General features: G+C 42.1%; 1 protein-coding gene across 3 annotated transcripts in view; it reads left to right on the forward strand.

Annotated features, from left to right (window-relative positions):
- NR2C2 (nuclear receptor subfamily 2 group C member 2) overlaps window positions 1–14445 on the forward strand; it is a 72580-nt gene that overhangs the window by 26413 nt on the left and 31722 nt on the right. For 2 of the 3 annotated variants that reach the window (XM_081934707.1, XM_081934708.1), the window contains exons 2-5: window positions 6805–6915; window positions 7446–7646; window positions 8189–8291; window positions 12820–12999. In XM_081934707.1, the coding sequence (XP_081790833.1) occupies window positions 6844–6915; window positions 7446–7646; window positions 8189–8291; window positions 12820–12999 (556 nt within the window). In that variant the 5' untranslated portion in view covers window positions 6805–6843. Of the gene's footprint in view, window positions 1–6804; window positions 6916–7445; window positions 7647–8188; window positions 8292–10207; window positions 10339–12819; window positions 13000–14445 lie in introns of those variants that run through there. The other variant, XM_081934709.1, reaches the window with a different exon arrangement.

The raw sequence follows: 14445 nt of genomic DNA on the forward strand, positions 1-14445 counted from the left end.
CATAATTTCATAAGCCATAAGTAATAACCATAAAATGGTTCACCCACATGACCCGATTTTATGACCTTTTTTATGGTGGCCATTAAAATAATGCAATCATTATTACCTTCTGTGAGTGTTAAGTCAACATTTTGGTTGTTAAGCATACAAATAATTTGTTATAGGACAGTTTTGCTGAAAACCAGAAATAAATGTCAGTTTCAAGCAAAACTCATGTGACATTGCATATAGCCGTAAATGTGGGTTACCTGCCAAACATCTGACATGTGATCACATGACCATGGGACGAGTCTTGGAACTTCAGAAGTGGCTTATAAATATCTTGGGGTACTCTGTCATAACTTCAAACTGTGCTTAACAATGTGATTTGTTTTTTGGGCATAGTAACTTGCTTTATAAGCAAGCATTTTTGATTATAAAATTAAATTGGTCACATGCTGCCTTGATTTATCAATGTAACATCTTACAGCCAAAATTACAGGCTGCATTCTGATTTATGTGTCTTATTTATTTAGACTACAATTCTTTTTATATCTAAGTCTATCTTTCATATAAGTGATGATGAACTTTTTTGGCACCGAGTGCCCAAAATGGAACATGTGGACTGGAAACCCAAAAACCAGCTGGCTGGCACACACATTCACACTGGCCAGCCGGTCTTTGGGTTTCGAGCACTCTAGTGTGCACAAAAATCAGCTGCTGGCCCGCATTCGCATGACGGAAACCAAAAGGCCAGCTGGTGATGGTGTGTGTGCCCACAGAGAGGGCTCTGCCTGCCATCTCTGGCACATGTGCCATAGGTTCACCATTACAGCTATATATAATTGATTTCTTTTTGACATTTATGTGAAAGGATATTAAGATGATTTATTTGAATATTTGGGTTCTATGTATTATTATTTTTTTAAACACATGATAAAATTTACTTCAAAAAGTAATGTAGAAACTGTACTGTGTGACCCAGGAAGTCAATGCTCCGTTTGCTTGCTTGTATTGTCATATGTATAACATTTGAATAAGATATTTTTTAGGCCTTCACCTGAACATGAAAATAATTTTTGGTAGAATGTCAAGATTGACACATAATATCAAACAATGGACTCATCTTACTGCATGAACTTTAATCTTGTTCATTCTGTATTCTCTTGCATGTACTCCCTTATATTATTATAGCAAACCTTTGCTTACCATGATATCTTAAGTAGATATAGATGCCACACCATTGAATTATAGAAAGAAGTCTGTTAATCCCGAAATATTTCCATCTGAGTTGAACTATTGAATTGGTCACATTTATGTATATAAAACAATGTTCCAAATAACATTATCTTGGAGGTGTTTGGAATTCCCCTTCCTACGATTCTGTTCTAAGAGACAACTAAGAACATACCTCCCTTCAGTTAGGAAGGAGATTGATGACTAATGTCTCTTAATTTGCCATCTTCATTATTTATTTGTTTTGTATCCCACCTTTATTATTTTTTGCAAATGACTTAGGATGGCAAACATCCAACATACCTTCTTCCTATTTCCCTTTAACAACAACCCTGTGAACTAGGTTGGACTGAGAGAGTGACTGGGCCAAAGTCACCCAGCTGGTGTTTGTGGCTAAGATGGGACTTGAACCTATCATCTCCCATTTTCTAGTGAGATGTGTTCAACACTAGACCAAACTAGCTTTCTGTATAAATAAATAAATAATAAATAAATAAAAACTTGTAATCAGGAACTTGTCCACAACCTCTATTTTACATTTATACTATGTTTGGCAAACTGTTCTCTCATTCAAAACATATGAGTGGATATCTCATAGGAGACCCTTTATCCTTATGTAATATGCTGGTGGTGCAGTGGTTATAATGCAGTATCACAGATACTCTGGCTTCAGCCGTGAGTTCAATCCTAACAGGATTCAAAATTGACTTAGCCTTCCATCCTTCCGAGGCTAGTAAAGTGAGGACACAGATTGTTGGGGGCAATATGCAAATTATGTTGACATTGTAAACTGTCCAGAGAGTAGTGTAAAGCACTATGTGACGGTAATGCTTTGCCATCATACAATACAATACAATACAATACAATACAATAGTAGAGTTGGAAGGGACCTTGGAGGTCTTCTAGTTCATCTTTGAAGAAAGACTTCGAAATGTTCCAACACAAGAATGATTTTACCTATGCCCCTAGAGGAAATAGAAACAGTTTCACAGGTCCTCTTGAAGTTTTTTTTTTTACAGGACATGGCATATAGTCACCCAAGATCAGAAAGATCAGTTGCTTTCTTTTAGCTGACAGCTCAGTAAATATTTGTAGAAGGGTTACCAGATTTCTTGTAATTGCTGTTGCTGCAAGACAGTTAATTATATAGCAATCTTGTTAATTTGTTTCCTCTAAGGTGATTTGTATTCCTTTTGGCTTGGTTGGTTGGTTTTAATGCTCTTTATTTATTCTCCTGATTGCTTTAATGCATGCAGTATTTTAGTTTTACCTTCTATGCTTTGTCTTCTGACCATAAATATAATTTAAAAACAATTCTATTTTTAATAATTATTTAATTATCCATTTATCTTAGCTGTTGCACTGGGCTGTAATATATTAAAATGTGTTCGATATTTTGGTCTCCGGGGGCATATAACCTTCAAATACTTTACATTATTATCTTTAAAGAAGATTTCTTTTTAATAAATGCCACATACATATTTTTAACTATCTTTATCTTCACATCCAAAGAGTCAGGTAATTGAATTCCATTTCCTGGATTCCCTATTAAGAGAATGGTAATGCATGAAAACAGTTTATTAGTGCACTATGTCTGAAACTTTTCTTTCCTGATGGAAGGTTCTAATCTACGGTGCAAAAATAAAATGACAGATACCACATTCAGGATACCAGTTCTCTTCTGAAGCCCTTAGAGCCTGTGGAACTGATTTAGGCGACTAGCCCATCAACTCACCCTTTTCATCTTGGGTCAGGAAAACCTTCTCGACAAACAAATGATTTTACATCTATTTCTTCAGCACCAGTTACCAACTAACTGTACCCCATGATTCCATTTCTATGTACACGAAGCCGGAATTACTGCGGCTGCGGGAATCCCCTTTCTCGCAGGTCTGGCCTTCAGCCCTTTCGAGGGCCCACCTTGAGGATGGGTTTATTAACCCTGAGAGGTGGAGGAAGCGCAAATTAAGGGGTTTTTTAGTAAAATATTTTTTAAGAATTTGTAGGGATCCTGGGGTTGGGGGGTGGGAGGAGGGGGGGGAACAGGTCAGGAGGGATGGTAGAGCCAGGCATCTAGGTGTGGTCGAAGGAGGAGGGAGCGGAGTGGGGGAGGAGAAGGAAGATAGCATTCCTGTGCAGGGCACTTTAATACCAACGGTCGTAGGGAGGGGCAGGTGCGAGGACAGTTTAAGAGCACGTAGTCGGTTGGGAGACCGGGGTTTTTGGTCATTCCCGGTCGTTTGTACCAACCCCTGCATACTAGGTGGTCAGGATCTACAGACCCAAGGCCTGAGACTGCTGTTATGCAATGCGAGGTCCGTTGTCAATAAGGCCCCCCTCATCCACGATCTAATTTTGGAGGGGGACCCGGACCTCGCCGGAATAACCGAGACCTGGTTGGGCCACGAGGGAGGTCTACCCCTTGTGGAAATGTGCCCTCCAGGTTATCGAGCATTTCACCAGCCTCGGGCCCAGGGAAGGGGCGGTGGGGTAGCAGTGATTATCCGGGAAGACTTAGAACCGAGAGAGTTCACTGTGCCGCAGACATCCGGGTGTGAGTCCCTCGTCGTGAGATGGGGCCCAGGGAGGCAGTTGGGCCTGCTGATAGTATACCTGGCTCCTCGCTATACTTCAGCGGCCCTGCCCGAACTCCTTGAGCTGATCTCATCGGTGGCGGTTGAGACCCCCAAACTTTTAGTGATGGGGGATTTTAATCTGCCGTCGATGGGAGAAGCGTCTGAGGGGGTTCGGGAGTTCATGGCTTCCATGACAGCCATGGACCTGACCCAGTTAATTCAGGGCCCTACTCACGAGGGAGGCCACACCCTGGACCTTGTTTTTGTCTCTGGCCAGTGGACGAGTGATCTGGGAATAGGGGATCTAGACACTATTCCCCTGTCATGGTCGGATCACTCACTTCTCCGGCTGGACTTCCCTGGTGCCACCCCCCGCCGCGAGGAGGCGGAACTGGAAGGTATTAGATGGTTCCGCCCCAAGCGCCTGATGGAACCGGATAGGTTCCAGACGGAACTTGGGCCACCTACTGTGGACCTGACCCGCCCCCGAGTGGAGGACCTGGTAGACGCATGGAATAGTGCGACTACCGGGGCCCTAGACCGGGTGGCGCCTTTGCGGCCTCTCTTGCGGCGACGAACCACCCTGGCACCTTGGTTTACCGAGGAGCTAAGGGTGATGAAACGCCACAAGAGACGCCTAGAGAGTCGTTGGAGATCCTCCCGTTCCGAATTTGACCGAGCACAGGTACGAGCATATTTGAAGACGTACCTTGTGGCATTAAGAGCGGCCAAACGTCAACATTGTGCCGCTCTTATTGCGTCTGCAGATAACCGCCCTGCTGCCCTGTTTCGGGTGACCCGTTCCCTCTTGTTTGAGAGACCACGGGAAGCCCCATTACAGGGCAGAGCAGAGGAGTTTGGGAATTATCTACAGGATAAAGTCGCTCAAATCCGGATGGGATGGACCCCTTTCAGTGATTCAGTAGAGACGCCGGTTGCGAGTCTTGAGGGACCGCTTTGGGAGGAGTTCGACTCGGTTGCCATCGAGGATTTGGACAGGTTGCGTGGACGTCTGCGACCTACCACATGTTTATTGGACCCGTGTCCCTCCTGGCTTGTACTGGCATCCTGGGAGGTTACGCGCGACTGGCTCCTGGGCCTGGTGAACGCCTCGCTGGGTGAGGGTTCTCTACCGGCCGCCTTGAAAGAGGCGGTGGTGAGGCCCCTGCTCAAGAAGCCTTCCCTGGACCCAACGGACCTAGTCAATTATCGTCCAGTCTCCAACCTTCCTTTTTTAGCGAAGGTTGTAGAGAGTGTGGTAGCACAGCAGTTCCCACGTCACCTGGAGGAAAATGATTATCTAGACCCGCGCCAGTCCGGCTTCCGACCCGGGCACAGCACAGAGACGGCCTTGGTCGCATTGGTTGATGATCTCTGGAGGGCCAGAGATAGGGGTTGTTCCTCTATCCTGGTCCTATTAGATCTCTCGGCGGCGTTCGATACCATCGACCATGGTATCCTGTTGCACCGGCTAGAGGGGCTGGGAGTCAGGGGCACCGTCTTACGGTGGTTTGGCTCCTACCTCTCTGATCGGACGCAACGTGTGTTGACAGGGGAGCAGAGTTCGACCCGGAGGCCACTCACATGTGGAGTGCCACAGGGATCGGTACTCTCGCCTCTCCTGTTCAACACATATATGAAACCGCTGGGCGAGATCATCCGTGGTTTTGGGGTGGGATATCATCTGTATGCTGATGATACTCAGCTATACATTTCCACCCCGAACCACCCCAATGAGGCCGTCGAAATGATGTCCCGGTGTCTGGAGGCCGTACGGGTCTGGATGGATGGCAACCGACTAAAACTCAACCCTTCCAAGACGGAGTGGCTGTGGCTTCCGGCCTCCCGGTTCAACCAGGTGTTTCCATCTCTGGCCATCGGGGGCGTCCAACTAGCCCCCATGGAACAGGTGCGCAATTTGGGCGTCCTCCTGGATGCCCGGCTGTCCATGGATAACCATGTAACAGCCGTGGCAAGGGGGGCGTTCCATCAGGTCCGCCTGATGCGCCAATTGCGCCCCTTATTGGACCGGGATGCCCTACGCACAGTCACCCATGCGCTAGTGACGTCTCGCCTGGATTACTGCAATGCTCTCTACATGGGGCTTCCCTTGAGATGCACTCGGAGACTACAGTTGGTCCAGAACGCGGCCGCGCGGGTGATTATGGGGAGGACTAGGTACTCCCCTGTAACACCTCTCCTGCGCGAGCTGCACTGGCTTCCTGTGGTCTACCGAGTGCGTTTCAAGGTTTTGATTATGATCTTTAAAGCGCTTCATGGCACAGGGCCTAGTTATATGCAGGATCGCATCCTGCCCCACACATCCCTACGACCAATTCGCTCACACAGAGAGGGACTTCTCCGGGTGCCGTCCGCCAAACAGTGCCGGGGGGCGACACCCAGGAGCAGAGCCTTCTCTGTGGTGGGCCCAGCCCTGTGGAATGACCTCCCCCGTGACATCAGGATTACTTCCGATCTCCGCTCCTTCCGTGTACAGCTGAAGACCCACCTCTTTCAATTATCTGGCCTGGCTCAATCGTAATTATTCTTATTCCTCCTAACTGTTTTTAAATTGTATTTTAAACGTTAAATCTTAATTTTATATCGGGTTTTTACAATTGGGGTATTTTAATGCGGGTCTTTTAACTGTCTATATGATGTAAATTGTTTACCTCCTCCGAGTCCGTGTTTGTGTATCTGTATGTATGTTCTGTATGTACGCCTATGTGTTTTATATATTTTCTGTTTTATATGCCCCATTGTACGCCGCCCCGAGTCCTACTTGGAAAGGGAGCGGCTAATAAATTCAAACTTATTATTATTATTATTATTAGAAGGCATTCTTTGTAGCTTGGAAGCAAAATAAGTGCCTTATAACTTAAAGAATCTTGAACATCTCTGCTATACAGTCTTCTAATCAAAAAATTTCAATTGTTTGATAAAATATTAAGTTATATAATTTTCATTGTATTGTTTTGCCATATATAAAGTCTTTTTTCATAAATCATTGTAGGTCCAAACTGTCCAGTCAACCTTATCTGAAACTCCAGTGATGACCAGCCCTTCCCAGCGCATCCAGATAATCTCCACAGATTCCACTGTATCATCACCGCAACGTATTCAGGTATAGACTTGTCTTCAAAATATAATCTATTTCATCTTTTGTTTAATATGTAGCATCAAATAACAGAGCATTTTAATTGAATTGTTTTCTTTTATATAATAATTTCAAATCTAATATGCAATTTTATAGTTATTTAGTGACAGTGTACAAAGAGCAGATTTACTATGAGAAAGTGATCTACTTGAGAGGTTTTATTTTATTATTGGAACTATGTTTTTGTAAGTATCTTGTGAGAGAGCCTTCTTTTCTATTTTTATGTACTGGTGGACAGTACATGTTTGAAGACAGTTTCTTGTTTCATTTTGAGTAATCATGTACGTATTTGAAACACCTGTTGATAGAATCTTTTCATTTTTATTATAGCGTTTCTTTCTTTTTTGTGTAACCTACATCCATAATTTGGTAATAGGAAACACATCATCCTTAAATAATGGCATATAATTCTTAAAAGTGAACTTAAAGCTTGTTAAATTTATTTTTTTAATATGTTAAATTTATTCTCACACAATAATGTTTTGCTTTTGTTACAGATTGTCACAGATCAACAAACAGGGCAGAAAATTCAAATAGTGACAGCAGTGGATTCATCAGTATCCCCAAAGCAGCAATTTATACTTGCTAGTCCAGATGGTACTGGAACAGGGAAAGTAATACTAGCTGCACCTGAGACTTCTAATACCAAGCAACTTATTTTTACTACCACAGATAATATTGTGCCAGGCAGAATACAGGTAAATACCACAGTTAAAGAATGATACATATATTGGATATTCTGACTTAAGAGCATGCAGAAAGATGGCTTATACTTTAACTAATTAGCATGGGTCTGTAGAATTTATATTCTAGTCTCCACATCATATTGCTGAAATACTATCAGCTCAGCAAAAATCAGATGATTTCAAAACGTAGAAACAAAACTAAAGATATGATTAAGATTATATAGATCAACATTGTCATATTACGCAAACAAGGCAAGGGACAGTGGTTTACATAGTCTTGAGGCAATTAGTAGATGGCTGCCATGTGTATGAATCACTAATTTTCCTTTATATTATGCCATCAATTACCATGTAAACTTTTAAGCCTTTTCCTTGCTGGCTTTGCTATACTGTTGTTTTTATAATTTTTTTCATGCTTCTTCCCTTTCTGCATGTTTATTTTGCAGTTGCACAACTGTGGCACAGCTGTGTTTTATGTTTAAAAATTTGCAGTATCTTTTAAATACAGTTTCAAATATAAATTATACTACAAACTTTTAAATGTTTCATTTTAGATTGTCACTGACTCTGCCTCTGTGGAACGTTTATTAGCTAAAACTGATGTCCAGCGGCCACAGGTCGTAGAGTACTGTGTTGTCTGTGGAGACAAAGCATCAGGTAAGATGCCAAGCTACTTGGTTGAAAGAACACATTTGCCTAAACACTCACACAGTACTAATCTTTCACTGAAAGGCAGGTTTGGTAAGGATAAAAACAGAAGAAACTTTTTTGGCACAGTGGGAATTCTTCAAGAAAGTAAAAAAACAAACTGACTTATAGTGACTTATGTCACTATTGTAATAGTGATATTGTTCATTTTCCATAGACTTCCTGACCCTTAAGTGCACATTATACGTTTTAGTCACATGCAGTGAGACTCTTCCAGAAATCCCAGGAATTTTGCTGTTGTTCTCAGTAGAGAGGGGGAGCATCACAGAAATTGTGTTGCCTAACAATGAAATTTCATTTGGGCGGGGGGGGGGGGTTTGAAGGAAGCAAAGTAGTACAACTAAAGAGACAAAATCTAATTTTTGAAGTACTGGTTTGGCCTCGGAGAGAAAGAATGGAAGATAATGTGTGGGAAGATTTTAGAGTGACTCAATCAAATGTTTGAATACTTTTGATTCCATAGAAAATCCATTTGATTTTTTTAAAATGGACTTAAGTTCAAAGGAAGTAAGGTGAAGAGCACAAGACTCACAGTGATTTTGGCTCTACTTAAAATACGACAAAAGAAAAGATCACTAGACAATGAATACAACAAATGTTCTAAATAACTGATAGAAGATTTCCTTTCATTTTTGTCTTTTGACTGGGTTTTCAGTTAGCTGATTCATTCTAAAAAAACTACGTAGGGGATTTTCAAATCAAGATGAGGCATGAATGGTACCAGTGTAATTCTTCAATGTACTAATTTATTGGGTGCAGATTCTTCAGAAGGCGAATACTAGCTATCTATATTTTTCATTGGTCAATTTGTAGTTTTCAGTAATATGCTTATCAAAAGTTTTGTGATTGCTTTTGTGCAATTCACAGGAATATTTCTCCTGATTGAGTTAATGCAAAAGACACATAAATAGTGACTTTTTATTAAAACCAACTAGCTACCATGTCGTCAGAATAATTTTTCTTCTTTCTGCTTGAGTCATAGCTCTTCAGTTATTTTCCAGAACAAAAGAAACTTGAGAATACTAGAGTAATACTAGTGCAATAAGTATTTATTTAAAAAAAAGTATATCTTGATAAAGCCACTTGATCATAGTTAGTGAGCACTTTTTGAAGGAATAGGCAAAGAGCACTGATTCATTCTTTAAAGCCTCAGACAAGAATGAGAAATATTCAGAACTTTTTTCTCTTCATCCCGTATAAACTGTCTAAATAAGGTTTGTCAGATTTTGCTTTATCATAAACCCTAAAGTGATGAATAAATTTGTATGCTGTGTTGATAAATCTGAGCAAGAAATAAATAGTACTTTGAGTAATTAAATTGTAATCTGTAAGTCAAATGGAACATTTATACAACAGTGCAACTTTATAAAATACCACCTTTTCTTTAAGACTGAACTATAAAGCAATCATGTTTAAAACTAAATATTTAAAACTTTTGCATAATTACTGAAATATGGACAAAACTATTTTTGAGGTAGCCACTATTGTTGTATATTTATTTTGGATTCATATTGCTATTAATAGCAGTAATTACAGGTAGTCCTTGACTTACAGCCACAATTGAGCCCAAAATATCCATTGCTAAGTAACACAGTTAAGTGAGTTTTGCCCCATTTTGCAATTTTTATTGCCACGGTTGTTAAGCAAATCTCTGCAGTTGTTATGTTAGTAACATAGTTGTTACGTGAATCTGGCTTCCACATTGACTTTGCTTCTCTGAAGGTGGCAATAGGTGATTGTGTGACGCTGGGACACTGCATAAATAAATAAATGTCAGTGGCCAAGTGTCTAGATTTTGATCCCGTGAACATGGGGATGCTGTAACAGTCATAAGTGCAAAAAACAATCATGTCACTTTTTTTCAGTGCTGTTGCAACTTCAAACAGTCACTAAATGAATTGGTGTACGTTGAGGACTACCTGTCTGCACAATCGTTACTTTGCTTCAGCTTTTCAAGGCAAAGTGGGAGCATATTTTGCAAGAATCAACTTTGCAGGTACAAGCTATTACACTTGAACACCCAAATCTGGAGCCTTATCAAAATATGCTCCAGACAGGAATAAGTTCTCACAAGATTCTAGTTCTGTTTTCACAAGACTCATAACATTAACATGGAAATCTAAGTTGCAGTACTAAAGAATATATGCAGTTTAGAGTTAACTTGGGTTCTTATTGCCCTCTGAATTTGGTTGTTTTCTTGCAGATATTTGATTTTCAAACTAGGTACTGTAACTAACAATCACTATGTGGGACAAACATGTAGTAAATTGGTAGAACACATTGTGTCATGGTGAAAGATCCTTAATTTCTCAACAAATTCAGTCACAATTTCAATTGGGAAACTTGATATTTGAGATCATCAAATCCAAAGATGTTAGGGATTTCTTGGTTACTTGACACATTGACCGTCAACCATCAACAGGCAGAGATAAACCCCATTTACAATCAGATATCCTCAATTTACAAGCGGTCACTTAGGGATTTTTTGAAGTTACAACAGCTCCCCCCCCCCCCCAAAAAAAGGACCCAGTTCCGAATTTCTGATGGCTGCCCCCCCCCCCCCCCGCTGTCACATGATCATATGCTGGGCACTCAGAAACTGGTCTGTATTTATGGCCATTTGCAGAGTACTGCAAATGACTGCATTTTATATTCATTTATTAATTTACATTTCATATTTATGAAGTGCTCATGTCCCTCAAAAGGGGACACTGGGTGGCATAAAATAAAACATTAAAATATGAAACAGTACATGAAAATTACACTGTTAAGGTTTTAAAATTAAATTTTTAAACATTATAAACATTTTAAAGGCAGCATAAATAATTAAATCCTGTTAAAAATTAGTTGACAAAGGTAAAGGGAGGTTTCTCATGGCACCAACCAATCCCATGACTGTGCTCTTTTGAGCTCCATACACAGGCCAGAGACATGTTTTAACCCCTTTTCAGAAGGCTAGGAGAGTAGGGCCTACTTCACCTCTGGGATAAGAATATTCCAAAGGGTGGGGGGAAACAGCAGAGAAGACTCTCTTCTTAGACCCTGCTAGTAGGATTTCTTTAAGTGACAGGATCTGCAGCATATCTTCCCTGTCTGATTGGGTGGTACAGGCAAATGGGATGGGACGGAGCCGGTTCCTTAAGTAATGGCTCAATGCCATTTTTGCTGAAAACTGCACTTCTGGTTTTCAGCAAAAATGATCCATAGCAACAATGTTTTTTTTTAATGACCATGGCAGTTACTTAATGACTGATTCAAAAAAGGTCATAAAAATAGTTCCAGTCATATGTTGACCCACTTTATATCTATGGTCATAAGTTGAGTTACTAGGTTAAATTGAGGATAGTTATAACTGTCCCATTTAAAAGATATAATCAAAAAAATCTCCCCAAAAGCAGGAAATAAGGAACCATGAAGGAAGAAGCCACACCTCAATCTAGACTGGTAGGGAGAGTGTCTGTGTTTTGCTTTAAGTGACAGCACTAACATAACTTTGACTGCCGGCTCTGTTAAAAGATTTAAAGTTTTTATTGCTTGGTTTTACAGTTATTTTCCATTCTGAGTGCTTTCATGGTGACAAACAGACAAGGTATATGAATGAATGTCATATAGATGTCAAATTATGACCATTCAGTCAGTCATTGTTAAAAGTTATGTTGACATTGAATGAAAGGACTTGTAACCTGTCCTTAAAGTTCCACCCATTGCAGTGTCTCCATGATCATGTTTGGTAACCAGCCTGTACTTAAAACAGGTTGCCATATTCCCCAGTGACATGATTACAATTGCCAACCTTCTCTGCTGGCTTCCCACAAACGAAGTCAAAGGGGAAGTCGGTGGGGAAAGTTTCAAGTTGCTTGGGTAAGGCTCTTGCCTCCCCAGCTTTTCTTGACTAACACACACACCATGTTCTCCTTCTCCCTCACTTGCTCACCCCCACCAGCATCTTCCTTTCCTGGCCTCCCTGAGATCACACATAGACATAGCCACCAGCACCTTTCTTTCCCAGCCTCCCTGCACATACATTGCATTATAGAACATCCCCAACTCATGTGTAGCCTATGCTCAGCGGCTCCCTCTTTCTGCTTCCTGTTTATTAAAGGGAGGTGGAATTATGTTATATTAGAGTTAAGGTAACATCTGGGACTACCTGAATTGCTGTTACTAAGTCACTCTTTACAACTGTATCATAAGTGACTGCAATCCCAGGCCCACTTACCATAGTAACTGAAGGATTGGCTATATGTGGCCTCTAACTGGCTTACACACCAAATAAATCTTACTTTAATTACTGCAATAATATAAAACAGTACTACTATGATGTAGAACCTCAAAGAAAATCCAGGAAAGCATTCTGATTAAAAGCAAACTGACAGACCCATTGAACAGTGAATATTGTGTAAATAAAAATTGTTTTAAAATGTACTTTTTATTGTAATCATCATAGTTTCTTAGATCTTCCCCCCTCTTTTTTAAGGTCGTCATTATGGTGCTGTCAGTTGTGAAGGATGCAAAGGCTTTTTTAAAAGAAGTGTGAGGAAAAATCTGACCTATAGTTGCCGTAGCAACCAGGATTGTATCATCAATAAACACCACAGGAATCGTTGCCAGTTTTGTCGGCTCAGAAAATGCCTTGAGATGGGAATGAAAATGGAATGTGAGTCTACAGTCCATGGCATGTTTCTTTACTAACAAAAAAATAATGGATAGGAGTTTGGTCACTTCTGTGATTAAAAGTTGTTTCTATTATTTCTATTATTCTCTGATGCACTGCTTGAAGTGTCCAAGCAAAGTTTAATTCTGTCCCACTGCCCAAGGACTGGATTGAAAATCTTTGGCCATGCCATCTGGCTCCTTCCATCCTCAGTTTTTCAATTCAGTCGAAAACCCATCGGACGTGTTACAGCTTAGCTGAATTAATTTTAACAAATTCCCTAGATTAGCATGTTTATTGTTTTACCTTTCCTTTCAGTTAGCTAGTTTTTCCTTGTTAATTTCTTCTTCTTGCCATGCCCTGAACAGCCAGTTGCTCTCTCGAGGGAGCGGCATCCTTATCAACCTCTCAGGGCGGCTCCTTCGATCTCTGCTGTCACAGCATTGCCCGCCCCAATACTTTTCCCCCGGCGGGACTGTCCGAGGCTTCGGCGTCCAGCGCTAGGGAGGCTCATCGATCCACTTGACAGCCACCCGGAGAGTCCTGCAAGTCAAATGCAGCCGATTACCTTGCCAAAGCCGCGCAGTGTGTTCTGCGCTGGGCGTGGCCATCTTGGAAAGTGGTGGCGGCCATTTTGAAAGGGTGAGTTTTTTCCCACCGAAACTGCCGATTGCCGCTCATTGCTGCCGGAGTGTCAGGAAGAGCGAAGCCATTCCTCATTCCTGCGGTAGGTCTAGTCAAGTGCTTTGGTGGTTGGAGGTCTTGGCAGCTGCCATCCTCCACAGCCAGTATTCCCCTAGCAGTTGCGATTACCACCTGCGGGCCTTGTAACAGGAGCCTCTCTCATAGCCCTCCCACGCTGCCTAAGTGACTTTGAACATGCGTGTGGGCCTCCGCCTGTATCCCATCTTTCCACCAAAACTGTGCTTTGTCCACAGTTCGGCTGTCGGTCCCTCGGGCAGCATGGAAGAGGATTCCATCGTAGAAGCTCCAGAACAAGGGTCCTCCACCTGCATGGATAGACCCTAGAGTAGAAGGGCAGACAGGGCAGCAAGGGAGGCCATAAGGGGAATTAGCAAACGCCCTTATGCCAGGAGGGAGACAGCAGGGCAAGATAAGGCAGATGCCAGGCACCAGAAGAGAGGCAGTTTGAAAGGGTGCAGAGGCAGACCACCACGGTGGCTCAGGTCCATCGTGAGGAATCCCCAGAGTCCCCAGGGAGCCAGGGGCCCTCTCAAACAGCTCCTCCCATTTCTTCCTGTGGGGAAGACCGTCAGGATTTTTCCTCGGACCGGTCCTGTGGGGGGTCCAGATCTCCTTCCCCATCTATTGGCAGGGGGAGCGGACCTATTTGACTGCGGGGTAGAGGAGCATAGGGACTTCTCCACTTCTCCATCTGTGTCCCACAGTCCTTCCTCAAGATCTACCTCTAGGGCAGGGACCTGCCCA

Source organism: Natrix helvetica (genome assembly GCF_964273705.1).
Source record: "Natrix helvetica genome assembly, chromosome: 1".
Lineage (NCBI taxonomy): Eukaryota > Metazoa > Chordata > Lepidosauria > Squamata > Natricidae > Natrix > Natrix helvetica.